A 27,385-nucleotide genomic window follows, 5' to 3' on the forward strand; every position below is an offset into this window, starting at 1 on the left:
GCAGGACAGCCACCTAGGTTGGGTTGATCCTGCCATGTACCATTCACTGGCCAAATGACCTTGGGCAAGTCACTCAACCACCCAGGCCTCAGTAGCCTCGTCTATAAAATGGAGCTGAGCAAACCCTTTCCACCTGAAGGCAGAGGTGTGTGTCAAATGGCTCATTCATGGCTCTCCAAGGCCGAGCAAAGGTGCTGTGACTGCCCTGTGCAGCTGGGCTGGGGAAGGGAAGAGATGCATCCTTTTAAACATCTGAGATGGGGGCCCAGGGCCAGACCAGCAAAGGGTGCCTTTCTTTAATTTCGGTCTGTTGTGCCGCAGTCCCCTGCTTGGCAGTCCTGTGTGGTCTGCCTTCTCTGGTCTAGGCTTGCCTGTGTGAAGTCTAGTTCCAGGCTGCCCCTGTCACCCCAGTCGCGGTATGTTTGAGGCCCAGCAGTCCTGTCCTAATGGCAGCCCTGATGGGTGGGTTATTGGTTGGTTTGGGGTTTGTAATGGCCCCTTGTGCACTCACCAAGCCCTTCCCCATCAGGTCTCTCCTGTGTGCCCCACACTGGCCCTGGGACAGGCAATGCAGTAGCCCGTACAATCCCCACTTTGCAGTGGAGAGAACTCTGGCTCAGAGCGGGAAGGCACCTCAGAGAAGGGGTTCTGGGGAAGCCAGTGCTCACGTTCAGGTGTCTTGTCCAACTGAAATCCTGAGAGAGACAGGATGGGTTCTCTTTTAAATTTTATTTTTTTTCAATTACAGTTGACATTCAATATTACATTGGTTTCAGGTGTACAGTACAGTGGTTAGACATTGATATAACTGACCAAGTGATCCCCTGATAAGTCTAGTGCAGGATGGATTCTTCCAGCAAAGGGGCCAGGATCTTGTAGCTTGGACCTGGCCTGGGGTAGACATCTATACCCTTACCCCCACCCCTGCCCTAGACTCGGGCTCTTTCTACTCTTCTCTCAGCACCTCCCCGAAGAGTCAGGAAGTGGTTTAAGTGATTATGGTTTGAGTGCTGCCCCGAGATACGGCAGGGATAGGTGGTCACTTGTCGGGGAGGTGTCGACTTGTTTTTCTCACCGTGCTTGGGGAACAGGGGTGTGCGGTGGGCGTAGGAAGCAAGTGTGAAACCTTCTGAGCTGAGTTTTTCCTCTGAGGCTGTGGACCTTGCGTTGGTGGGGAGCTTCCCCGAGGTGTAGCGGGGTCGGCCACCTGTTCACTCTCTGGCTTCCAAGACTGGGGGTGGTGGAAGGCGACCTTGACCCCGGGGACATGCAGGTCAAGGAAGACTGGTCAGGTGCCCAGCTGGCAGCAGGACCCCTGGGTGCTCCAGGGTTTGCCTCCTGCCCGCTTGCGTCCTAGAATCCCTGACGTTTTAGGTGCTCTGTGTTTTGCTCCTCTGCCCATTGAACGGGGCCCGATAAAGTCCTGTGGGCCGCCCCTGTTCAGGGTGAGGGTGTGTGCCCAGCACTGCCTTTTAAAGAGGAACCCCCTGCAGTCTTCTGCTCTCTTTCCTGGCGGTGTCTCTCCCCCACCCCCTGCCCTTGTTCTCCCCTTTTTCTGATGAGAGTAACTTGTGAGCTGGTGGCACAGCTGGGAGGCCCTCCTGGCTGTGACAAAGCCCAGGATTCCCAGAATCGCTGAGGCACCTGGTTAACCTGCTTTTCCGTGTGGAGGGATCACAGCCACAAGGACCCCACGTCAGCAGCTTTTATCTCACACCTATAGGTCCCAGGCACTGTTCTAGGGGCTTGACTTGCAGCATCTCATTGAATCCCCACAGCAACCCAGTGAGCTTGGTGCTGTCATTAGCGTTGAGGCAACCAAGACTCTGAGGGGGAAGTGAGCTGCCGAAGGTCACCAAGCTAGTAAGCAGAGGCGTGGGCTTTGGGCACAGCCATCTGGCTTCAAGCTGGGGCTCTGCCCCGAGAACTGGGGCAGCAGGTGCCACTCCTCATTCTAGACTGACTTAGGTGAGCCCGGCCGCCCAGCTCCCTTGACTGATAGAGGCTGCGCCTCAATACATCCCGGGCAAGCCCGCTGTCTCTGCTGCCACCGCAGAGACTGGGTCTCTAGACCCTTTGCCCATGGGACCTGGGAGGCGATGGAATGGGTGCGCTGAGCTGGGTGCGTGCAGGGGGCGGTGGGGATGGTGGAAAGCGGAGAGCGGTGCTCTGCCACCTGGGCGCTCACTGCTGTGGCCCAAGTGATGGTTCTGCGTGGGACTGTGGGCCTGGTGAGGTCAGATCTCCTGGTTTTTCACATATGAGAGATTTCCTGATTTTTTTAAGTACGAGGCCAAACCGATAGGTCTGATGCGGGCCCTGGGTCATCAGATGGGGTCTGCACCCCCCACCCCCCGTCACAGTGGGTGGTTCCCAGCTCCATGCTCGCCGTGGGGGTGCTTATTTACACATCAGTATCTCTCACAGATGGCGAGGGAACTCCTTGAGGCCCTTCTGAGGCCTCCCTATAGTCTCAGCACCTTGCACAGGGCCTGGCACGTAGCCGATCTCACAGCAGATGGCTGTGGACTGAGTCTGTTCCCTATTTCTGCAGAGGGGATGCCTTTGCAGGGGTAATGGCAGTGCCTCACGGCCCCCCATCTCTGTTCTACAGAATCGGGGAGTCCCAGTAAAGGGAAGTCCTATACGGGCCTGGGGAAGAAGTCTCGGCTGATGAAGACGGTGCAGACCATGAAGGGCCACGGGAACTACCAGAACTGCTCAGTCATGAGGCCACACACCCCACACTCAAGCTATGGCACCTATGTCACTCTGGCTCCCAAGGTCCTGGTGTTCCCCATCTTTGTTCAGGTGAGCTGGTGGCTGGTCCCTCAGGGGGAGGTGAGAAAGAGGAGGGTCCTTGACCCCAGGACTCGGGGATGGTGCCTCATTTCCCCCTTTAGGGAAAGATAAATCTGCTCCAGGTGCTCAGGATTCTGGGGGTGATACCGAGTGAGCAGAGGTCTTCAAGAGGGAGAACAGGAGAGTTGGGGCAGGGGAGCCCACAAACAAGGGGGTCCCCTCCTCTCTTCCCCACAACCTCCCCTTTCTCTGGGGACAGGCCAGGCACACTCCAGACACTGGTTGTGCGGTCACAGGGCCTGTGTGCTGAGGCTTCTGCTTGCTGGCCCATCCAGTGGCTCATTGTTTGGAAATGTCCAGACCTTGAGGCCTGACATCTTGTCTGGGCTCTTCAGTCTAAGCAAACATGTCTGGCCAGTAGTAGCGGGTGGCCTGAGATTCACTTAAATCTCCATTCTCTTCCTTTCCCCTCCTCTTCCCTCACTTCCTCCCTGTTTCTAAACCTTTATTTCACCACCCAGACATCACCAGTGTGAGCATTTGGGTGTCTTTGCTGTGTGCATATACACATTGAAAAAAACCCCCCAAACAGGTCTGATTGTACATTTTATATCCTGTGGCTTATTTATTTATTTAAAAATTTATCTTTATTGTTGAAAGTATTACAGATGCCTCCTTCCCCCTATTGTTTCCCTCCATCTACCCCTGCCCCCCAGGCCTTCACCACACTATTATCTGTGTCCATGGGTTATGCATATATGCATATAAGTTCTCGGGTTAATTCCCCCACCACCACCACTTTCCCTCTGAGATTCATCCCGTTGCTTTTTTAAAATGAAAACTGCACAAACATTTCCCACATCATTAAATACTCTTCGAGCCTGTGTTGTGTAGTGGTTGCACACTGCTGTCTGATATAGATGTACCCTATTTATTTAACCAGTTCTCTATGCAGACACTTATGTTATGTCTACTTCTTATTATAAATAACCCTGCGAGGAAAATCCTTGTGCATGATTTGCCGCTCCGATTATTTTCCTTGGAAGAGCTTCCGAGGAGTGAAATGACTGAGTCACAGGCCATAAACTTTTGCAAGGCCCTTTAGACATATGGACAAACTGCTCCCCATAAAGACTTGATTAGTGTATCCTCGTGTCAGCAGCGTAGAGGTGACAGTGTCCCCAGGCCTTCATTTCTTACCACTGTTTCCTTGTCTGGCCTTCCTGGCATCTGAGCCTAGTTCTGTCACTGTCTAGTGGATCTTGGATACACCGCTTAGGGCACCCCGACCTCTGGCAGGTGACATGCCTCTCCCAGACAACTCCATCGGGAGGGCTGCCCTTGGCCTTTCTCTTGGTCTCTTCTCTTTCTTGGGATGTAACCAGAAAGGTCTTGGCATTCACAGGGGTTATTTTTTGTTTTTGTTTTAAAATGTTTACAAACTAAAACAAGCTTTTAAAAAGTTATAAAAATTTTAACATGATAAAATACATACACCAAAAAATGGCACAACACTTAAGTGCACAGTTTAACACATAATTCTAAAGCAGGCATGCTCTAAGATGAAGGAACCCACCCTTGCTGCCACTCCAGGGGCCATTTTATCTCTCCTCCATCAGAATGCCCGCCTTCCCATCAGACGTACCCTCTAACCCGACGTTATGACAACCATTTCCTTGCTTCTCGTTAGTTTTACCATCTATGCGTGCTTTCCTAAATAACATATTTGATTTGGCCTCTTTTTGAATGTTATTTAATGAAACCGTATCGCATGCATTCCGTTGGGCCCCGCTTCCTTTGCTTCACATTCTTTGTAAGATCCATCCAGGTTGTTGTGTGTAGTTGACATTTGCTTCATTCTCTTTCCTCCAGCACCTTGCTTGGTGTCAGGTGCCTGGAAGCCGTGCGATAAGTATGCATTCATGAGGATAAGTCCTGCAGGCTCGTCCGAGCTTAGGGAGCTCTCCCTGAGCTGGGCAGGGATGGAGCAGGATGATGGGGTAGGGTAAGAGGTTTGGGTGAGGCCCTAGCCCATTTGGTTCAGTGGATAGACCGTCGGCCTGCGGACTGAAGGGTCCCAGGTTCGATTCCGGCCAAGGGCACATACCCAGGTTGTGGGCTCGATCTCCAGTGTGGGGCGTGCAAGGAGGCAGCCAACCAATGATTCTCTCTCATCATTGATGTTTCTATCTCTCTCTCCCTCTCCCTTCCTCCCTGAAATCAATAAAAATATATTAAAAAAATAAAAGAGGTTTGGGTGAGAATTGGTTCCTGGGAACTGATGGCCGAGAAGAAGTCAGTGCGCTTCAGTGTGTCATGGATGTAGAGCAGGGGCTGGCCTGGCTTTGAAGGGACTCAGGTGACCAAATCTGGTCCAGTTTCGTATCCTGAGAGCCTGGACCTAACAGCAGGGACCATCCCGTGAGGCATGAGCAGGACAGACGGGGGAGTGTGGGGCCTGGGAAGTCCCAGGAGCCCAGTGCAGTGGAGGAGCTGGGGGCGGGGAGGACTGCAATGTGTGGTTGGACTTCCTGCCAGAGAGTGTAGCTTTCGCGGTGAGGGCTGGTGGTGAAGGTGGCAGCTACAGTTCCGCCCGGGACCAGAGCCTTTGTCTTTCTGTTTCCATCTGCGTATGAGGGGGCGTGTGGGTTCTTGGGGAGCAGGCAGGCCTGGCAGACTTTTCTGTGTCTGGCTTTGTCAAGCTGTCACCCCCTGACCCCCAACGGTCTCCATCAGGCCTCCCTGAACTGCCCACTCTGCTTTCAGCCTTTAGATCTCTGTAACCCTGCCCGGACCCTCCTGTTGTCAGAGGAGCTGCTGCTATACGAGGGGAGGAACAAGGCTGCCGAGGTAAGGCTGACACACGCCGTTCCCAGATGGGGCGCCCTGGGGGGCTTCCTGGGCCATTCTCCAGGCCCCTAACTTTCCTGTCTTCCTTAGAATTGTACAATCTCCAGGTAGAAAATACCACAAGTCTTCCATCCCCCTCCACGCCCTCCTTACCAAACGGTGACCCAACTTTTTCTTGTACATTTCCAGTGAGAAGGAGCTCACTACCTCTCAAAGCTGTTTAGTCCATCTTTGATGGTTAGAACGTTTTCCCAGCCCCTGAAGACACCCCATTATTTGTCCTAACTTCCTCTAAGGAACAGAGGAGGTGGCCATTCCTCTCAGGTGTGATGAATGGCTTTGTAGGTGAGAAGATGAAAGCTGTCAGCCAAAGGGAATTTTTAGAGGAGCATCAGTTATGCAGGTTTTGTGGGTCTGTATTAACCCAAATCCCAAATCCTCTCCTAAGGGACAAGTCTGAAATTTCTCCTGGGCTTTAGCTCTGTCAACAGAGGCCTGGGGATGGAGATCATGCCAGTCTTCGTGGGAGCTGGCCCCTGCTGATATCTGACTCAGGGAATTTCACTCACCCACACAATCCCCAGAGCTGGCCGGGTTCCAGCTCAGTCCTGTGAGCTTAAACCTACTGGGGCACAGAGGTCAGAGCCCTGGGATCTTCAAGGCTACCTGGGAGCCTGGAAGAAAGGGTAAGGGGCTTGCTGCAGGTCAGGCCCTGACTCAACGCTGGCAGCATGGCTGGCTGGGCTGAGTGACAGCGTGGGGTAGTGTGGAAAGATCAGGAAACTTGGAGGCAGGGAGCATATAGCCAGCTCCCGTTCTGCTGCTGGACTTCTTCCTTCTTCCTCGGTCTTCTCATCTCAGCAGTGTGTGTGTGTGTGTGTGTGTGTGTGTGTTTGAGGCAGCTGTTGTCTAAGGGCCTTTTCAGCCCAGCATTCTGGGACATTATGCGTAATTGTGGCTAAAGCAGGAGGCTGCTTTTGTTTTTTTTTTCTTTTAACAAGCAGACCATAGCTCATATATTCCAAATGAGCATCATGGCTTTCAAAGGAGCTCCCTGGGGACACTGCGAGCTTATTTCTGCCGCACTGGCATTACTCACTACATTTCTAGACCTCTTCTTGGGGAACTTTCTTAAGAACCTTGGCATATCTTCTGAGTTGCCTTCATGGGAGTAAAACTTCATCTATTGAGAGGGATTTGAATTTTAGGAATAAGCACCTGGAACTGTGCTTGGTAAATAAGGGTGTCGGGGAATTATGTCAGGTGGCCAGGGTCAGAAAGTGAGGTGGGACTACAAACTCCTAAGATTTCAAAGAAGGCACTTAGAAATGGCAGCTGCCCTGAAATACATACACACGTCTCAATTTGCTCTTGTGTTTGTCCACTGACCATGAAGTCTGCAAACACTGAGCACTTATTATGATACCCTCCCTGTGCGTGCATTTCACATACCAGATCTCAGTTAGTTCTTATAGCACCCCAGGAGAGGCACGTTGTCCCCACTCTATAGATGAGGAAACTGAGGCTCCAGTGAGATTAATTGGATCTTAAGGCTATAAGGGATGGAGCCAGGATTAGCACTCAGATCTCTGGCTCAACAGTGCTTCCCACAATGCCGTGCTGCCTCTGGCTTGTTTGTTTAAAAACAAACTAGCAAACACAAGCTGAAGTCATAGGCTGATTACAGTCTGTTCCAAAGTTCTTTGCTAGTGGATCTTTGGAGCCTTAGAACCAAGAAGACTCCCTTTTGAAGACTGAAAGAAGCAATTTGAGACAAGTAAAATAAATGTATTTGTTTTTCTTGAATTATGCTAGGAAGCAAATGTGTGCGTCTTGGCATCTGTTATTCAGGCCAAATATATAAACCAGTCCAAGAGGGGCTTGAATAAGTTCGTAGACTTACAATGCTGGTTAGTCCTCAGGAGTCGTCATTCTAATCGCTTCCCTGTAACGTCCAGCTGGCTTCCTAGCCAGTTGTTGAGTCTGCAGAGGTGGTCCCTGCAAACATTGTTTGTTTGTAGTTTTGATTTTTTTTGTTTTTTCATGGAGAGTGCTAAATTGTAGAAATCTCTCCCTTATGCTCAACAGGAATCTTTATTCCGGGACATCCCCCTTGGTTCTTGGTCCTGCCTCTGCTCTGAGCATGCTCCAGTTTGCTAATGTCTGTGAGCTGATCCAGACCCACACCCTGAACTGCCCTCATCACACCCCGTCCCGGAAGTCACAGACTTTATTAATGTGCCGTGAGATCAAATCAGCATAATGGAGTAATCTGATTTATACGTTCGAACAATAGGTACTGAGTGTCTGCAGTGTGGCCAGGCCCTGTGCGAGAGCTTCCAGGAGTGCTACAGGGCCCAAGACAGACACACCCTCCTTTACACACTGACTCACTGAGTTTACCATTAACTAAGGCGCCAAGGTCTTCTCCGCAAACCCTGCCCCTAGACCAGATTCCTGGAGGAGGCTTGGTTAGGTTACCTGGGAGAAGTGACCCTCCAAGTTGCGATGATTCCCTAACCAATCCCTCAGCCCTTGACCCTTTGGGAAAACAGATGTGTCTTCGGAACAAACGTGGGAAGACACCTGGTAGGCACCTGGGGCCAAGGAGATGGGCATCACTCCCCTGTGGGCCGCTGAGGCTTCTGCGGGAGCCCAGTCCGCAGGATTCTGGTGAGATGGGAGAGGGGCCCACCTGCCTCCCCTGGCACGCTTGCTCCTCTGCCCTGCCTTCAGCTGTGTGCCAGCTCTGTCCTTTCCCTGACCCGACCTTGGGGGAAATTCTTCGTTCATGCCTTAATCACTTCCTGTCTAGACCACATTTCCAGCTCTGGGAATCGGGGCCAGGGCAGCAGCCTGGGGCTTTTTGTACCTTGCCCATGGGCACTTACCCTCTATCCAGTTCTTTCTGGCCTGGGCCATTTTTTGACTTTATAGGCTCCTAACAGACTGTCTTCTCCAATCCTCCCCCCGCCAGCTTCCCGGTGGGTCCACAGGTGACTACCAGGTTCCCCTTGAGTGGGCGGGGGAGCCTGGCGGTTTGCTCGTGTTGGGTGTTTAGAGCCTTCTTCTTTTCACTGTTTGGACTTTGAAGCTCTCTCCTCAGACAACCAACCCCTCAAATCCTTCTGAATTCTCGGATCATTTTCTTTCCCTCCCTTAATTTCATTTTTTCCCAGTCTCCTTTGCTCCTCTTTTTTTGGTCCCTGCTTGGATTCTTTCACATTCAGAGACAGGACAACTGTAGGCATATTGCTACCTCTCTGTATAGTGAGCGCTTCAGGGATAGCCAGACCTGGGCAATGGTCCCTGCTGTGCCACTTATTAACCTCTCTGAGCTGCAGGGTCCTCATCTCTATAACTGAGGGCAATGATGTTATTTACTAGTGCGGATCCACTGAGCAGAGATATAAGTGCTTAACAAATGGAGGCTTTTGATGGGTTGTGTTGGGGCAGGGCTGTGGTGGGAAGGGGGTTAGATAGCATCACGGCCAGGATCCCTTCCAGCTCATGGTTCCAGAAACCTCATGTTTGGTCCCATTATAGGAGCCAGAGCCCCTGAGAACCTCTTGCCCAAGGATGCCTCCTATGGACTCTGTGGCCCAGATTCCCTCAGACCTCTGTGTTTCTGCTATGCTCAAGAAGCCGAGCGGTTCTTTGAAAAATATTTATGTATTTTTTTAAATTATAAAAGTAACAGATTTTCATTGCACAATAATGCAAATTAAGCAGAGATGTGTGAAGTAAAATCCACTCTCCAGAGTGAAATGTTAAATATAGACTGATTTATAGTTTCGTTTCACAAAATTGGATTATCCTCTTGGTATTTTTACACATTGCACTATTTTGACAGATTTCAGCTTCTGTCTACGTAGCTCTACTTTATCCTTTTAGTCGTTGCATAAAATTCTATCATATTCTATCATTTATTTTTTCCATCCTCTCTTGATCGGCATTTATGCTCATTTTTTTTTTTACCCTTCTCTTATTTATTTTATTTTACTCTTTGTTTTTACATCATCCCTACTCCCATTAGTTTATGTTCTTTTTAAAAATATTAAATTTATTGGTGTGGCATTGGTTATAAGGTTATGTACGTATTGGTTACAAGGTTAAGTAAGGTTATTCAAGTATACCATTCTATGATACATCCTCTGTATATTGCATTGTGGCTCACCACTCAAAGTCTAGTCTCTTTCTGTCACCGTAGACTCCCTTCACCTTCTTCAACCTCAGTTTATATCCTTTTCTTATTACAAAAATATTACTGAGAACATCCTTGTGGGTTCATACTGTACAGCCTTGTAAATGTTTCTAAAGGGTGGTCTCAGAGGTACAGTTGTTAGGTCATCTTTAACGGTCTGATAGCTAAATGTCAACATGTTGGCTTCTTAAATTTCAGTGACAATCCAGCACACGCACTCATTGTGACCCTTAGTAGCACATGCCAGGCCCTGCTGTGCTGGCAGACTCTTCTTCTTCTTTTTTTTAAAAAAATATTTTTATTGATTTCAGAGAGGAAGGGAGAGGGGGAGAGAGATAGAAACATCAGTGATGAGAGAGAATCATGTATCAGCTGCCTTCTGCACGCCCCCCACTGGGAATCAAGCCCGCAACCTGGGCATATGCCCTGACTGGGCATCAAACCGTGACCTCTTGGTTCATAGGTTGATGCTCAACCACTGAGCCAGGCCGGCCGGGCCTGGCAGACTCTTCTTACTTCAGAAGAGAGGAAGCGTCAGATTTTGACACCTGCAAGGGAAGTTCGAATAATCAATCATCTTCTGTTTTCTTTGAAGGATCTAAAATTGGAAATTATTGCTCTTGACTAGAGGCCACTGCAGGATTTACACCAACAAAGAGCAGCGTAATCTTTTGTGGCAGTAGAGGATCAAGTGGACTTTTGCAGCACAAAAATATGCTGAGCATGCCTGTTGGTTTACCTATAATGTCTAAAAATAGCCTTCTCCTTTATTTTTGGAGCAGCTAGTGCATGAAAGAGATAACAGTTAGGCGCATGTCTGTATCGGAGTGTAAGTAACTGACTTCTTCTTCAACTGATTGCGTATAACTGCAGTTAACATTCCTGAAAGGAATTTGGTAATAGTTCCTCATTTTGCACCGTGTTTCAGTTCACCGTCTGCTCGGAGCTTCTGAGGGAGCCGGGCGGGGACTCTCCCCCTGTTTGTGCAGATGAGAAAACGCAGGAGGCTTAACCGAGTTTTTATGGCTTCTTAGGGGATAGAGCCTCATGACTTCTGAGTTCAAGTCCAGTGCTCTCTCAGCCAGATGTTTAGCGGAGAATACAAGCAGGTGCAGGACATCCTGCGGCTCAAGGACGGCTCTAAGCCAAGGGTGCTGGGCTGGAGATTCCAGGGGCTCTTGGACAGAGCTGAGGGCCTGTGCAGCGTCAGGCTGTGGCGAGGCTTGCGGGGGCCATCTGCCGAGACGGTGAAGCTGGATTTTTTGGTTCTGTATTCTCCTAATGTGAGGAGCAGAGCTGCAGAAAACTGTAGGGCAAAGGGGTGGTCTTGACTCCAGGCCAGGTCTCTGCCCTTGGTCGAGGCCACATTGAATCTGCCTAAGAAGACAAGGACTCCTTCCCCGGGCCTTGAGGGAGGCCGTGGCTCCTGGCCTCTGGGACAGCTGAGGAGCCCGTTCTGTTTGCTCTCGCCTGACGCAGGTGACACTGTTTGCCTATTCGGACCTGCTGCTCTTCACCAAGGAGGACGAGCCGGGCCGCTGCAACGTCCTGAGGAACCCCCTCTACCTCCAGAGCGTGAAGCTGCAGGAAGGTAAGTTTATGCCCAAGGTGCCCTGGGCCCTCTCCCCACTTGCCCCAGGGCCACTGCTCCGGGCAGCCTGGATGCTCAGTTTGGGTCCAGCCCCCCTGGTGCTGAGCTGCCAGCTCTCAGTGGGGCACAACATGTGTGGTCAGGTCCTCCCCCTGGGCTGGAGGGCGCTCACACACTGGTATTCCATTCTAGGTTGGCAAGCTTCCCTGTATACCCCGACCTTTGCTGGGAGGTTTCTGTTCCAGAGATGTTTAGGGAGGCTATGGAAGTGGGATGAGCTCTGGACTTGGATCCATGTTCAGATCTTGGCCCTGCCCCTCACTACCTGTGTGACCTTGGGCAAGTTACTTAACCACTCTGGGCCTGTTTCCTTATGTGTGAATGTGGGATACCAATAGCATTTCAGGTGGTTGTTGTGAAGAGTAAATTAGGTCATATGGGTAAAGTGCCGGACCCGCACTGGGTGCCCAGTAAATGCTAGTTGTCACCGCACTCACCACACATATCCGGGACAAGAGGCCACTGCTCCTTCCCCGTTCTGCTTGATTGCTTTGGAGCACATGTGGCCGGGGGCTTGCAAGCAGGAGCACAGGGGAGAGTGGAGTGAACCTCTACCCTAAACTTTCCATCGACGGGAAGCCAGCTGGGAGTATCTGCCGAGCGGTTTGGTTTGGCGCCTGAGGTCTCCGCTGAAAGGGGCTTGATTTCCTCTCCCAGATTATGAAAACAACAACAGACCTGTTTGAGTGTGGGTGACGGGCAGGGAGGAAAATATTACCCGGCGAAAGAATTCTGTTTTGATGGGTTTTGCTCCAGGAAAACTTCCTGCCTGTTTGCAACCCAACCTGTGTGCTCAGCCCCTGCTGGCCTTCCTCCTCAGACACCAGGCAGTGTGAGAACCTCCACTCCCGCCACCCCACAGGAAGTCTTACAACTTCTTCTCTGCCTCGGCCTTCCTCCTGCCCACTGACCGGGCCAGCCACTGAGGGGAAACAGCAAGTCACCTCGCTCAGAGGCCACCCCTCCCTCGGGGCGGGCTCCCCTGCCCAAGGTCAGTGGTGAGGAGCAGCCCTCTGAGCAAGTTCAGCTCAGACCCTGGCATTGCAGGGAGCTCTCATGGGAGCTGAGAGCTACTGCCCTCGGTTTCCTGCTGCTCTGCCCTTTCCTCCCTCCCTCTCACCAGCTTCCCCTGCATGCCCATTGTCAAGTCCTCCCACCCCCTGCATACACACACACACACACACACACACACACACACACACTGTATAGTCTCTTCCTTCATGCATCTGCCCATCCCTAACTCAGACAGCTCAGCTGTGAGGAGTACTGGGGAGCAGTGCTTGGTGACATGGGCAGATTGATTATAGAACTGAACTCTTATTGGGGGACAGTGCTCATCCTCCTGCGAAAAGGAGGAAGGGAAGAGGAGGGGGGCTCAAACTGGCTGTGCTTTGGGTAGGCGTTGGGATGGGAGCGGCGAGGGCAGTGGAAGAGCCAAGGGTAGCAGCTGGGAGTTTGGGGTCTGGGCTGCGCTTTGCTGCTAACATGCCATGTGACTTCGGCTGGCTCTTTCTATGTTCTGGGCTTCTGGGGCCAGTCCTTTGTGTGCCCTCCCAGCCCTGATGTGCCCAGACAGACCCTGAGGTGGCCGTGGGGAGCTAGACAGTGCCCGTATGTCCAGCTTCTGCCCCTCAGGGGGCCTTGACTGGAAATTGGTTGGATCTTCCCCACCTGAAGCCCCCCGACCCAAGGTTTGAAGTTCGAGGCTGGGTGAACTCCATCCTCCACTGGGTGGTGGATGGTCATGGTAGGTGGTGCGGGGCCTTGAGGCGTTGCACCGATACTTTCCAGATGCTGAGCCCGTGTGAGCTACAGCCTCGTGTAGGCCTGGCTTTCTCAGGCTGGAGACCACACCCTCTCCCTGCAGATGGCAAGCTGAGGGTGACCAAGGCCAGCATTCCTCAGGGGAGAGATGACCATGCTATTAGAGCCCGTTTGGATTGGCATGGGAGGTGTGCATGTGTGTATGCATGTGTGTGCACACGTGTGCTTGCATGCCTGCCCTGGGTCTGCAGGGCAGATGGTTTGGAGCAGACAGACTGCCTTGCCCTTTTCCAGCAGTGTCGGTGAGCAAACACTGAGCATGGCTCTCCAGGGAGCCCACGGGCTGCTGAGAGCAAAGGAAATGGCTCAGTGACACTGAGCACTCACGGTGCACATTCCGTTGCTTAGATTTCTTTCCAGGCATTGGTGGAGCCCTCGCCTCCCACCTCCCCGCATCCCCTGAGACAGCCCTGTGGTTCCTGCCTGGGGTTCTCTGAGTCCAGTGACCCCTTCTCCTGCAGTCCGAGTTGGAGCTGCAGGACCCAGTGTCCTGAACCCTGGCGCCCAATTTCCTGCCCGCCTCCCTTGTGCCCCCAGAGACCCGCTGCGGAGGCCAGGGCCTGAGCGAGGCTTTTAAGAGATGCATTTGGGGCTCAGCTGGAGCTTCTGTTGCAGGAACAATTAACATCTCGCGTACACTCCTAGGCTTCCTGTTTCTTTCAAAATCAACATGTGTGAAGAGTTCAGTTTGGGGCAAAGAAGATGGTAAACAAGGAACACGCCCAGCTTTTCCTGCGGGCTGGGACTGGCGAGGGTTACTCCCCTGGCCGGGGAGAATCAGCCCCACTTGGAGATCAAGGACTCCCTCTGATGCCTTGTCTGAAGGGTGCTTGTCTCCGCTGGAAAAGCACATTCCCAGGGTCTAGCATGGGGCCCAGACCGTTGTGGGTGCTCAAGGAATGTTTGTTGGGTGAACACATGAATGACCGAAAGGAGACCAGAAGCACTGCCTCAGTTTGGGGGCCGGGGGCCTTCTTACTCGCCTGCCCTCCTGTCCAGCTTCCCCCAAGCTTCAGCGGGGCTGCATCGCAGTGTGATGGGAACAGGCGGAGAGCTGGCGCTAACAATCGGGACATCTCCGGTCAGCCAGGGCCCATTGTGGCCTCTTCCTGCTTCTGCCACCCACTGACTTTGCACTGGCTCTTTGTGTTTCTGCCTCCCGGGCGGCCAGCATCCCGCCCACAGTGTGCATGTCTTCCTGGCCTGCTCTGTTCTCTCAGGTTGGCCTGGAAATGTCTAGCTGACTCGTGGGCTCTCTATCCACGCTGGGGAGCCAGGTGCCCAGCCTTGAAGGCTCAGCCGCCGAGGTCCCAGCCACGGGAATGTTTGGAGAGAAATGTAGTCAGTGACCTTTTCTGAGCACATCCTCAGAGTCCACCTCAGCGCTGGCTGCCAGGGGATGTGGAGGAAGGAGGGCATTTCCACCTCGGGAGCACACGGCCGGTGGAATAACAGAGAAGTAAACTGGTTTTGGGGGCAGAAGTGTGACACAGTGGTCAGAACACAGGCTTGGGAGGCAGAGAGTCCTGTGTTCAGATCTCAGCTCTCACTTTCTGACTGTATGCCGTGTACAAGCCGTGTTCCCTCTCTGGGCCTCAGTTTCTGCATCTGGAAAATGGAGACAATAACCCTCTTGGCTTGTCTCGCAGGGTGGACAGGCCTTGGTGAATGGCCGAGTCTGGGATCCCAGTCCAGGCCTGAGAGAACTTTGGGAAGTGACTGTGGGGTCAGACCTGGGTGGGAAAGCCCCGCTGGGCCCTACACAGACCCTGACTGGGGATCCTCCTAACGGACCCACACATTCATTAGTGGGAAGCAAGGCCCACCCAGGAACCAAATGACTCCTTGCTACATTTCAGCATGGCAAAAGCATTTGGAGCATAGAAACCCAAATGCCCCTGTCCTTTTCCTTTACGCTCACCCCATGTCCACACTCTGGAGAGTCCAGAGCTCAGTCTAAGGCAGCGGTTCTCAACCTGGGGTCGCCTTAGACGATCGGAAAACACATATATAATTACATATTGTTTTTGTGATTAATCACCGTGCTTTAATTATGTTCAGTTTGTAACAATGAAATTGGGGGTCACCACAACATGAGGAACTGTATTAAGGGGTCGAGGCATTAGGAAGGTTGAGAACCACTGGTCTAAGGTTTAGAAGGGTTTCTGGTGGGGCTGTGGTCCCTCCTGGGTCAGCCACCTTGCAGCCTGCTTTCCCACAGCTGCAGCTCCTTGCTGGCACCCTTGGCTCTGGAGGCTCGTCATCCTTTTAGGAGGCGCTGAGCCATGCTGAGCGCTGCCCCCATTCTGTCTTTCCCTCCAAGTGCTGCCAGCACAAGGCCATGAGGTGGAGTCGACTTCAGTGAAGGGTTGGGGTCATGCAGGAGGGCGGTGGTGGGGTGTCACAGCACGGAAATGTGGTCAAGGCAATCGTCAGCTGTCCCTCATCATCGGGAACGTGTCCTAGGCCGCATTCCCCCAACCTCGGCCTCCTGTGTCCCTGAGGCTCCCAAATCCTGGGCTTTCCCCTCCCTGCTACAGAGCGCCTTCTCTTCTCTCAGTGCCAGCTTCTAAACCCAAATTTCTGTTATTTTCTTACTTAGACCTCTTTGTTTCTCCCTTGGCACTAAGGTCTGCTCTGGAAAGCCAAGGAAACATCCCAGTGTGTTTTAAACAAAAGAAACCAGCTCCCTTTGTTCCCACCCTCAGCAACACAAAGAGCTGGCAGAAGCTTGGAAATGATGGGGTCCTTAAACACGACAGATTTCTTATCAGGGCTCCCTCCCTCCCAGCGGTAAGGGAAGGGAGCGGCCTCCTGGGATGGATGAGAGCTCCCTGAACCTGGCTGTTTGATGCCCAAAGCAGGCTCCTGGCTGCCTCGTGGGGGTGCGATCCCAGCATTCCTCCAGTCAGGCTGACCTGCAGGCGGAGGCCTTCCAGCTGTGTCCCAACCTGCTAGTCACTAAGTGGCATTTGCCCCAGAGACTTCCCTGTCTCCCGGGCCTGCGTCTCTCTCTCTCTCTCCAGGAAGTACCACACAGCCCTCTGGGTGAGACCGTGCTTGAGCAAACTGCTGAGACAGTAGCCAATTCTAATGCAAGTCTTCCTGTTTGTTCCCAAAGGTCCCTCGGAAGACCTGAAATTCTGCGTGCTGTATCTGGCAGAGGTGAGTCCTTCTCACTGCCTTTGAGGAGAGATCCGTGACCTGGTGCTTGAGAGGAGCTGCTGGGATAGGTTCTAGCGCAGGGTTCTGATGCCGCCTCCATCCCACCTCGGGCGAGTGGTCCTGGACAGGTCTGGCATGGCGGTGTCCTGCTCGGTATGATAGGCAACAGCCGGCCCTGCCCCTGTGTCTCTGACCTTCGTGTAGAAGAGCAGAGGACACTGACCTCCTGCTCAGGACCCCCTGGTCTCCAGCACCTGCAGGGGTCACAGTGACAGCTGCCCATCACCCGATTTATTTGGGAGCCTCTCCTAACGGTCTTGTCAGTGTTTGAAATGGCCTAGAGGTCACTGTACCTTTACCTGAGTCAGACAGTACAGCCTAAAGAACACATCACATGTCTGTGTTCCGGGCTCAGTGTGACTGGTAGTCCTGGTTATCTCAGCCTGAACAGAAGCTCAGATGGGCCGTGGTAGGCCTTTGCTGAGCAAAATTGGGCAAACAGCTAATTGCTTAATATGGTTTGGGAGATAAAATATATCACCAAACCAGGGCTTTCATCAGAGGTTCTTGGTGGTGAAAAAAACTGAGAGCTACGACTGAGCCATCAAATTCTTTTCCGTTTTCAGCGAATTTTTTATTTGCAACCTGTGTCTCTGCTAATAGGCACAGGGGTCCTCTCTGTCCCAAGCAAGGGTTCATTAGACCCATTCCTGCCCTCTGCTTCTGCTTAGGTCTGTCCCACCCAACGGTCCTGGGAACCTGGGAAAGTCCACACTGGCCACACCCCGGCGGCCGAGAGGAGGCCGCCCTTTTGAGAAGGAGTGTGTGTCATTTGTGATTGAAAATCATTCCCTCAGTTCCTGGCTAAGATAAGAGGTGCAGGCCTCTGGGGAGAAGACGTTTTGATGTTAGCTTCAGGGGAGAGTGGAGAGTTACAAAGGACAGTGCACATCCCTAACTCAGACAGCTCAGCTGTGAGGAGTACTGGGGAGGCGGAGAGCTGGCGGAGAGCTGGCGGATGCCGGCTGCCTAGAATGGCAACCCGAGGGCCAGAGGCAGTGGACATCCTCCCCTGTGTCAGCACATCCACCAGGCCCTGAGAGTAGCTGGCAGAGGCACTGCAGAGGTAGCTGGTGTTCAGTTCTGCAGAGCACACTGAGCAGCTTAGAAGCTGCGAGCCAGGCTGGGAAGAGCCAGAGCATCGGCCCCTCCATGCCCACCCCTCTGGATTCCCATTCCCTCTGGCAGGGCCTGAAATGAAGCTCCACGTTCTTTAATGCCAAGAGGGCTTCCTGCCAGGCTGGGTTTGTTTTTCCCAGAGAAAAGCATTTCTGCTCATTCGTTTCCTGGGAGCTGTGACCTCCTAGGCTCCAAAGACTGATGAAGGGATATTGATCTGGGGCCTTTTATTTCAGTAAAGTGCCAGGTGATCTGAACCCACGGGGCTGGGGATGGAAGCTCACGGCCAGCCAGAAGCCTCTCTTTTCTCTTAATGGGCTGCTGTGTATGAGAGGCATGTCGGTGATGAAGGAAGACGAGAGAGGGCTGCTTGCTCTGTTCCTTGGGACAGGCTTGACACGGTGGTTCTGGATCCCACGGAGAACCCAGAACTCACATCTTAGTTGGAACTTGTGACAAGCGGTTTCTTTCCATTGCCTAACAGGCAGGTGGTACCCTGAGAAGAAACCAGGGCCAGAGAGTCAGGATTTGGAGAGGGTTTTCCACTGCCCTGAGAAAGCCCCCATTGCCTGCATGGCAGCTGCTCTGACTGTGCCCCAGCAGCAGGTCCTGGGTGGGTTTCCCCTCAGTAGTCGTTGGCTCTGGGGTCTCTATCCCCCTGGACAAATGTCTCTCAGCACTTGCAAACCCATGGCACAGATGCAGCCCACTACTGGCTTCAGAGCATCTGGGGCATTGGGTCAAAGTGCACGTTGGCTAGGAACCAACGTGGCATCTGATACTGGCTCCATTAATTTCAGTCTGCACTTGGGGTTAAGAAGACCTGGATTTGAATCTTGGCTCTTCCCTTTCCTACCTGAGTGGTCTGGGCAAGTTACATACTCATCTCTGAAACAAGGCCGATGAGGCCTACTTTGCAAGGTTTTTGCAGTGATTCAATGAGATGCATTAAGATACGGTGTCCAAGGCACTTAGCTCAGAGGCTGGCACACAGTGAGTGCTCAATAAATGGTCGCTGTTATTTTGTCAGCTTCATAACAGGAGGAGAGCTTTTCATATTCATTTCCTCTCCATTAGAGTCACTGACCTTTTAAAAAGGAAAGTTAAGAGGAATATCTCACATTCTTTGTAATTAATGTACATACGCAGTTATAGAAATGCGGCAAAGTCACAGGCTCTGGGGGAGGCGGGAGACAGACTTTGAATGCCTCCTCTCCTGAGATCTCCTGGAGCCGCCAACGTGACCTCTGCGAGCCTCTGTTTTCTCATCTGAAAAATGGTAGCAGCTGTGTCTTCCCTGCCTCCCTAGGTGATAGGGTCATTGGGGGAACTGAATTAAAAGAGAGAACGTTTGTCAAAACAAGTGAACAAATGTAAATTGGAGAAGAAGAGGTTTTCGTTTTTACAAAGATAATAATTTAGGAACAAGGCGGTGAGGCAAGACGAGGCTTTTAAAGAAGCTAAGAGGAGCTGGTTTCTGGATGGCTTGGGGATGCTCACGTTCGAATGGAGAGGGCTGGGCCCGGTGCTGCTTGGCCAACCTCCCTGAAGTCTAGAGGCCCCTCTGTGAATGAGTTATGTGAGAATGCCTGCAGGGTAGCTTACACCCTTGACCCTGGAGCCTGATACTGAGGGCAGTGTGTGTATCAGCTGGCAGCTGATGGGTTAGATCGCACAATGGATTAAGAGCAACAGGTTCACATCCTGCAGGGGCAGCCAGGGCAGCACTGGGGTCCCCGCTTTAGACAGACTTAGGCAGATGGCCATTCAGCCTCCCTGGCTCCGTGCTGTCACCCTTGGCCAGGCCAGCCTCAGAGCTCTAGGCAGCACCTCAAGAGGAGCCTGGGGAGCAAGGGCTTCCTAATAACGTGTACCCGTCTAAGACCACTAGCCACCGGGCCGGGCCTAGATTTAGGGCCTGAGGAGTAGAAGCTTTTCTTGAGATCGTGGATGGCAAAGTGCTTTTTAAAACTGGTAATGAGAGAAAAGGAATTATTATCATGGCGGAATTTCTGCTTCAGAGCTGAAAGAGACTCAGGGAGATTAAAGGATTTGCTGAAATCCAAACAGCAAGGTAGAGGCAGAACCCAGGGGGCTCCTACCAGGGCCAGCTTTGTGGAGTGATGGCCTTTTCCCTGCCTCACCCCTCCCCTTGCAGGGGGAACACAGTGAGACTGGGCGCAGACGGCCTGCTGGTTGTCTCCCGCTCCACCTGACTTCTCCATGGGGCATCTTGGGGTCTTTTGCTGGGTGTGTCCTACCCTGTAGTGGGCTGGGGGTTCTGGGAAGTGGAGGAAACCTGTGGTTAAGTGATAGGATTGCCTCACCCAACCACCCAGTTCCCAGAAGCCCCGGGGGGCAGGGCTTTCTTCTCTTTCTCCTCTGATGCTTTTAGAAAGATCAGCTTCTGAGCACTTTTGAGCTGGAGAGTAATTGCTACACCCAGAGAACACTTAACATGGGGGGTGTCCTCACCCTGAAGGGTGGCACCCCCGAGGGCTGCGTTGAATGGCAGGGTGGAAAATGTTCCTAAATGCTGTTAGAGGGTGCCGTAACCACCCAGCCCGGAGCCTTTGCATTTGCTGTTCCTTCTGTTTAGAACAGTTTCTCTCTAGCACTTTCTTTGCTGGCTCCTGATTGTCCCAGTCTCGCCGGAGGGCTGCCCCTTCAGAGAGGCCGCCTCTGCCCATCGGGCTCAAGTAGGCCCTCTCCCTTCGTGGCCTTTTCACAATTTGTAAATATATTGTTTATTCGTTTATTGTCTGCCCCCAACCTCAGGGCAAGAGCTCTATTTCTCCTTTTTCTCCTTTACCCCCAGGGCCTAGTACAATCCGACACTCAGCAAGTGCTCAACAAATATGTATTAAATGAAGGAGTGATGGACAACAGCAATATCTGCTGTTTATTGAGGCCTGAGATGACCCTCTTCACTTGCCTCCCAATAGCCCCGAGACGTGGGCGATAGCGTGATCGTTCCCATTTTACAGACTTTCCTGAGGTCAGCAGCTAGGAAGTGGCAGAGCTGGCATTCAGACCAGGCCTGTTCCACTGCACAGCAAGGAAGGACTGCACACAAACACCGTCTTCTCTGTTTCAAGCCGTCCAGCGTGTGCTCTTAGCTCCCTGGCTGAGTTCATCTCATCGCAGCCCTGGGAGGTTATAATCAAATTCCAGCGGAGTCAGAAAGCTCCTAATCCCCTGACCGGAGTGTGCTGCAGTGGATGAGAGCACTGGGCGTGCTGTACCGCCCCTCCCGCCCAGCACATTCTGACTGCCCAGGGCTCACTCCCTGGGTCTCAGCAGCTCGCTGGTGCTCAGGCCGGGCTGCCCTGGCTTTGACCTCCTCCCGGAAGTCCCTCCGGGGAGCCAGAGCTTACCGAAGCATTGCTTGCCAAGCATGGTGCTAGGTCCAGATGAGAAAGGCCTTCCAAGAAGGAGTGTCTAGTCGGGTTGGGGAGATGAGACTGCAGCACTTAACGAGGTTAAATAGCAAAGCGGGATTTACATGACAGCAGAGCCAGAGACTGCTGTTGCACTCAGGGGAGCTGAGCAGTCATGGAGCAGACCCAGCTCATAGGCCAGGCAGTAGTGGGGCTAGAGGCCACATGACTGCGCCTACTGAAGACTTGCCAAAGGCTTCTGTTGGTGTGCCATCCAATCACCCATCTAACCTTGGCTTGGTGACTAGATGAGTGTGCCCTGGGTGGGAGAGGGGGTCCTGTGCGCTGGGGGAGGGGGGTCCTGGCTCCACAGAGCATCAGAAGGCAAAGACTTTGGCCCTCTGGGTTCCCCACACGCTCTCCCAGCTGCTGCTTTGTGCTGCATGTCCCCAGGGGTGACCTCACCACTTCTGTTCTGTGGCTCTCCATAGGCCTCCACTGTGCTGGGAACCACTGCCTCCCTCCCTTCCCCCAACCTGTGGGCACAAGGCTCGCCAGCTGGCCCCCGAACCAGCTTCCCTGCTCTTCCGGTTGCCTCGATGCCACTGGGGATTCGTGTGCATTTGTGGCTTTTAGTGGGCACTCCCCTCCCTGCTGCAGCCTCGCCCTCTGGAGCCCAGGGATGGGCTCGGGCCTGGGAGCCCCCAGAACCCGGGAGCAGCCCTGACCGTCCCTCTCTCTGTTTTCCCTGACGTCAGAAGGCAGAGTGCTTATTCACTTTGGAGGCGCACTCGCAGGAGCAGAAGAAGAGAGTGTGCTGGTGCCTGTCAGAGAACATCGCGAAGCAGCAACAGCTGGCGGCCTCGCCCCCACAGAGCAAGGTAAGGGTGTCGCCGGCTGCCCGGCTTCCCCTCAGGGGCCTGGACCCTGGAGCCTCCGAATCGAGCTTGGGACCCGTCTCAGCTCAGGACTTGGATCTGGCCAACGAGCTCCCGCCAGGGAGGCCTGTGCCTGAATGCCTCTGCCCCTGGGCCCCTCAGTGGGGCTACCGAGTGGGTTTCATATTGCTCGGGTAGAGTGACAGAGCCAAACTGAGCATTACCCATCAATTCTCGGCTCTGTTCTTGGGTCTGCCCATGGCAAGGTCTAATTTGGACTGGCCTCCCTGCTGCTGCCGGGCATGTGGCGCCTCTCTGCCGTTGGCGAGCTGTGCCAGGGGCAGCACACTGGTGTTTAATGCTGGCCCAAGGCAGACATACTCGGGAGGGGATGTTTGCGGCAGACGCTGCTCTAATTTGAGCAGGTCACAGCCCACTGGAGTCAAGTGGAGTTTGCTGGAGGGGTTGGCAGGGGGTGGGGGCAGCCAACTGGAGCATCAGGGGCTGCCCTGGAGCAGGCCCCTCAGCTGGCCCCGTGCCTGTGGAGGGGATAGGATGGGAGCTGACCTTTGTCCCCCAGGGGCCAGCCACAAGGCACGGCTGTATTTCCCCATGTGTGAGCCGTCAGGTACTTCTCTTGCTGAAGGGTTGGCCATTTGGGGATTTGGTCTGGTTGGCCGCAGGAGCCAAGGTGGTTGGTCTGCTGGACGGGGGAGAAGTGGATAATGGAGGGTAGCTGTCTGTAAACTCCCTGGCCTTGTTGTTTCTTCCTGATGTGGTTAAGCCCATCGTGCCCTGGGCAGCAGGCATATGGTGGGGGCAGTGGCATCTGCTGAGGGCAGAAGGTTGGGGAGAGGTGTCTGGGCAGTGGTGCACAATCTCAGACCTGACAGCTATCTTGTTTCACACTAGCTGGGGGCCAGGATAACTTTGATGAGGGAGGACTGTGGGAAGAGCGTGGACTTTGGTGTGGCAACCTGCTGCTGACTGGTGGTGTGGCCTTGAGCAAGTCACTATACTAACTTAGAGCTTTGCTATCCTCCCTCAAAGGGTTGTTGTGAGAATTAAAGGAGATGTTGCATGTACAGTTCATAGCACAGTGCTTGGTATGCAGTAGGCACTCAGTAGCCGTGGGCAGTGCACTGCCCCCACCTCCATCAGGGCTGCCTGTTGCGGGCTGGCTGGCTGGTTCCCACAGTCAGATTCTTACTGAACAGAGACCCATGGAAGCTGGAGGCTGGAGGCTGGAGGTTGGAGGCTGCCGGCTGCCTGGAACTCTTGATCCCGGGTTGGTTATAGTCAGAAGCCAGGCCACTCCCTATTCACTGGGGCAGCCCCTGGGATGTTGCATGGCCGAACTCATGTCCTCCAGGTTTCTATGTCTTGGACTTAACTCCCTCTGGTTCAGGGGAAAGAGTTCTTTCTGCCCAGCTTCAGAGTTCCTGGGCTTGGAGTGTGTTCACAACAGCCTCTCAGTACCTTGGGGAGAGTTGAGACTAAAGTAGTTTGCGTTTCTGAGACACACTCTGGTCCCTGCAGGGTTGCGGGCTTGGCTGACTGAGCCTGGAAAGGCCCCGGGCTTTGGGGCCTGGCTTCTGGGCCACACCAAGATATATGAGCATCCTGGGCGGGCAACAGTTGGTCGCCTCTTCAAATCAAAACTCCTTAAACGTGTGTCTGATGGACAAGTTGTATGCTGGGCAGGAGAAAGGTAAAGAAGGAGAGGCCAACCGCTGAGACAGTCTCAGAACTGCCTCTTCCCCTGAGACCTGGGCCCACCCCAGCCTTGCACACCCCACTTGGCCCACCCTCCTTAGGAGACACTTGTGTAATCATCTTATTCGACGGGCCCCTTGGGGGTCTCGCTGCCCAACTTTACCCACTCCCACCAACACACTAAAGAGTCCTAGCAACTTACTTCTCCTGAGAGTGCCCCCTGAGGAAAGTTTGGTCAATATGATTTTCTCCAGACCCATATAGTTGTGGCAGGGCTTTGGGAACCTTAAATGACTCGGCCCAGGTGGCTGCCCCCCTGTGCTCAGCTCCATCAGGTCCTGGCAGCCGCAGGTGACTGTGAACTCCTTGCCAAGGGCTGGGCCACAGCCTTTCCACGAGGGTTGCTGTCCTCCAGGGGAGAGAGAAGAGGGAAGGCCAAGCAGGGCTCAGACATTGACTTCTTGCTTTTTAAGCGGAGTCCTGCTTGACCAACTTGTCCTGACTGAGCAGCACGCCTTTCTTAATGTCTTTTCTCTGTTCTTTCTGGAGTGCTCCGCCTTCTGCTGCATAATGGAAGCCACTGCCCAAGCCACCCCCCTCCTCCCACCCCCCCCCCCCAACTCAAATGCCTCTCTGGGGAAAGAGGGGTTATCAAGGCAACTCCCCACACTCCTATGCTGCCCCTTCTCAACCTCATTCCTTTCACCAGTGTTTGCTGACACCTTTGAATGGAGATTCTTCAAACATTTCAGAGAATGCAAAGCTTTCCCCAAATTCTCAAAACATAATAAATGCGATGTGCCCTGACCGTGAAATGCTCGTTGGGAAGGACGGAGGGAATTGGAGCAAGATGGAGTCCAAGGAGGGTAGAGAGGCACTGCCTGCGGTGTGTCCTCTGGCAACCACTTCCCGTGTGGCCTCCGGGGTTCCATCTGTGCATTGGTCTGGTGGCTCTTTCCAGCTCTTCAAGCTTTGCGATTCTGGTCGCTCATGAGAGCTGAGGACCTGGGGTCATCCGGTCTCCAGTAGGGAATTATACCCTAAAGATGTGGCATTACTTGACTGCCTGTGAAATCTGCTGTCTTAGGGGCCAGGTCTGTTTCTCTCTTGGAGGTGAGAAGGGGCAGGCACAGGCTTGCGGTGCTGTCTTTGAGGTGCCTGTGGCCTCTGGGTTGCAGGGTGGGGGTTCCAGCTGTGGCAGGGTGGACACAATGAGGTCGGCAGCAGGTGAACTGCATTTCTCCTCTGGGGAGTCCACTGCCTTTTTCTTGCTCACTATTAGCTGACCACAGTAGGTAGGAGGCTGCTGGGGCTGGCCTGCGTGCTCTCCATCTTTCTGTAGAAATACATGGCTCACTCCCTCCGCTCTCCCAGCCTCTGTCTTCTGCTCACCACTCCCTTCTTCCTCATTATCTGTCCCCTCTCTCGCTTCATTATCTATCCCTAGAGGGAACCCACCTTTCTTCTTCCGCCTGGGATACCTTTTACTAAACTCCCTGCGCAGGGCATGCTGCCATGCATCTCACCTAGAAGAACTCAGAGGTGGTCTTCCCCGTGGCCACTGAGGTTCTAAGCTAGTAAGTAGGGCAGACAGAGACACATGACTTTGGTTATTCAATCAAATATACATAATAATTGCCTGCTCTGTGCCAGACGCTTGTTTAGGTCCTTTGGGGTCATGGAGATGTACAAGACCTGATTCCTGTCCTATGGAATTTTCCTTTAATTAGACCAGTGGTTCTCAACCTTCCTAATGCCGCGACCCTTTAATACAGTTCCTCGTGTTGTGGTGACCCCCAATTTCATTGTTACAAATTGAACATAATTAAAGCATGGTGATTAATCACAAAAACAATATGTAATTATATATGCGTTTTCCGATGGTCTTAGGCGACCCCTGTGAAAGGGTCTTTCGACCCCCAAAGGGGTCGCGACCCACAGGTTGAGAACTGCTGAATTAGACAGACGTGACAGGGACCAGAGTGGCAATCTGACTATTAAAGGCGGTGCCTGGTGGATCCTAAGAGCCATCTAGTGGGGTCATGGCTGCACATTTGTCATCCGTTCCGTGAACCACCACTGAGCCCACCACGTGTACAGCTTTGGGCTGGGCACTGGGAAGCCTCTGAGGAGGGTAGGCTTTTGACTGAGCCATCAGGGATGAGAAGGGGGGTGCGGTACAGCCTGTTCTACTCTGTTCTCAGGGCACGCCCTGGGCATGATGGTGGCAATGCATGGATGAATCTGTCACGCTCTTTCCTTGCGAGATCACAGTCCAGCGGTGGAGACAGATATGCCAACAGGTCATTCAAAAATAGCATAGCAAGCGATAAGGGAGATACAAACTTTCCCGCTCTGCGGCCTCAGGCGAGACACTTAGCCACTCTGAGACTCAGTTTTTTTATTAATCAGCAAAGTAGATGGATTAATAGGGTTCTTGTGAGGATTAGGCTCATGCCATGTGCTTAGCAAAACAGCGCACAAGAAGAACTCTGTGAATTATGATGATTAATCAAGTCATGTCTGTATAGGAAGATTCCTCTAGTGGCCTTGTTTATTGAAGCTGAATGCTGCTGCTCTGAGCGCCTGTGACGACTGCTCCACGTCACTTCCTGTACCAACTGCTGTATTCCAGGGCTCAGGCAGGGAAACTGAGGCCTCCTGGGTCTGTTCTGGCTGTGAGACTTTTCCCAGATGTGATGCTGAGGTGTGCCACCTTGTCATCTCTACTGGGCAGCTAGACGGGGCCCTGGAGATGCCAGGATCTGTCTCAGCGCCGTAGAAAGGAGCAGGGGCAGGTTCTGGAGTCGGGCAGCCCAGGCCTGAGTAGACAGCAAGCTAATTCCAGTTCTGTCTGGTTCCACAGAAACTCCACCCTTACGGCTCCCTCCAGCAGGAGATGGGGCTGGCCAACTCAACCAATGCCACCCAGGATAGAAGCTTTACCTCATCAGGACAGACTCTGATTGGCTGAGCAAACCCAAAGGCCGGACTCTGCTTCTGGCAACTTAACCCTTTCTTGGGCATCCCCTACCACACAGTAACCTCACCTCAACTGGACCCCAAACTGAGGACCAAGATGGTGGGCCTAGGGTCATCTGAAGGGAGCAGCCCCACAGGTGTGTGTGGACTGGCATCAGAAGGACTGCAGTGGTGTGAGAGGCCCTCAGGGCACCTGCAGACTGGCATCAGAAAGTCCTAAAGGAGAAGACTCAGAAACTTATTTCCTACAAGGAAGAAGGAGGTGAAATAGCATCTGGGCTTCTGGTGGTTCCAGCGCCTGCCTTGGGGGCAGCAGGAGAGGTTGGGAGGTCAGCCCCAGTGGAGAACAATGCCATGACCCTCCACTGCCAGAAGACATCGTCACCCATTCATTCATCTGTACTCACTCATTCATTCCTTCATTCAACAGATATTTTGGGCGCCATCTACTTTATACCAGGCTCTGTGCTAGGACCTGGGGATACTGTGGAGAATGAGATGGACATGGTCTCTGCTCTTATCAAGATTTCAGTCCTAGTAGGGGAGTCACATTAAATAAATGAACATGAGCGCGCGCACACACACACACACACTCTCATGTGATTACAAACTGTGATAATCTAGGAAGTAAAAGAACAGATTCCTGTAAGAGAGAATATTATTTAGATTTTGTGTGTGCATGTGTGTGTGTAGTGTGTGGCAGGAGTGATCATAACTCTTAAGCTGGCCAGAAAATGGACTTAGCCACTCAAGG

At 52.9% G+C, this 27,385-nt stretch overlaps 1 protein-coding gene across 4 annotated transcripts in view; it reads left to right on the top strand.

Moving 5' to 3' along the window:
* The window catches only part of RGS3 (regulator of G protein signaling 3), a 113,561-nt gene that overhangs the window by 35,427 nt on the left and 50,749 nt on the right, over positions 1 to 27,385 (top strand). For 2 of the 4 annotated variants that reach the window (XM_070430740.1, XM_070430744.1), the window contains 6 exons: positions 2,615 to 2,811; positions 5,569 to 5,652; positions 11,336 to 11,447; positions 16,453 to 16,496; positions 21,814 to 21,936; positions 26,516 to 27,287. In XM_070430740.1, coding sequence (XP_070286841.1) covers positions 2,615 to 2,811; positions 5,569 to 5,652; positions 11,336 to 11,447; positions 16,453 to 16,496; positions 21,814 to 21,936; positions 26,516 to 26,623 — 668 coding nt within the window. In that variant the 3' untranslated portion in view covers positions 26,624 to 27,287. Of the gene's footprint in view, positions 1 to 2,614; positions 2,812 to 5,568; positions 5,653 to 11,335; positions 11,448 to 16,452; positions 16,497 to 21,813; positions 21,937 to 26,515; positions 27,288 to 27,385 lie in introns of those variants that run through there. The other 2 variants (XM_070430738.1, XM_070430739.1) reach the window with 1 other exon arrangement.

Source organism: Myotis yumanensis, unplaced genomic scaffold, assembly GCF_028538775.1.
Source record: "Myotis yumanensis isolate MYYU_CA2020_CCGP unplaced genomic scaffold, mMyoYum1.0.hap1 SCAF_12, whole genome shotgun sequence".
NCBI classification, from domain to species: domain Eukaryota; kingdom Metazoa; phylum Chordata; class Mammalia; order Chiroptera; family Vespertilionidae; genus Myotis; species Myotis yumanensis.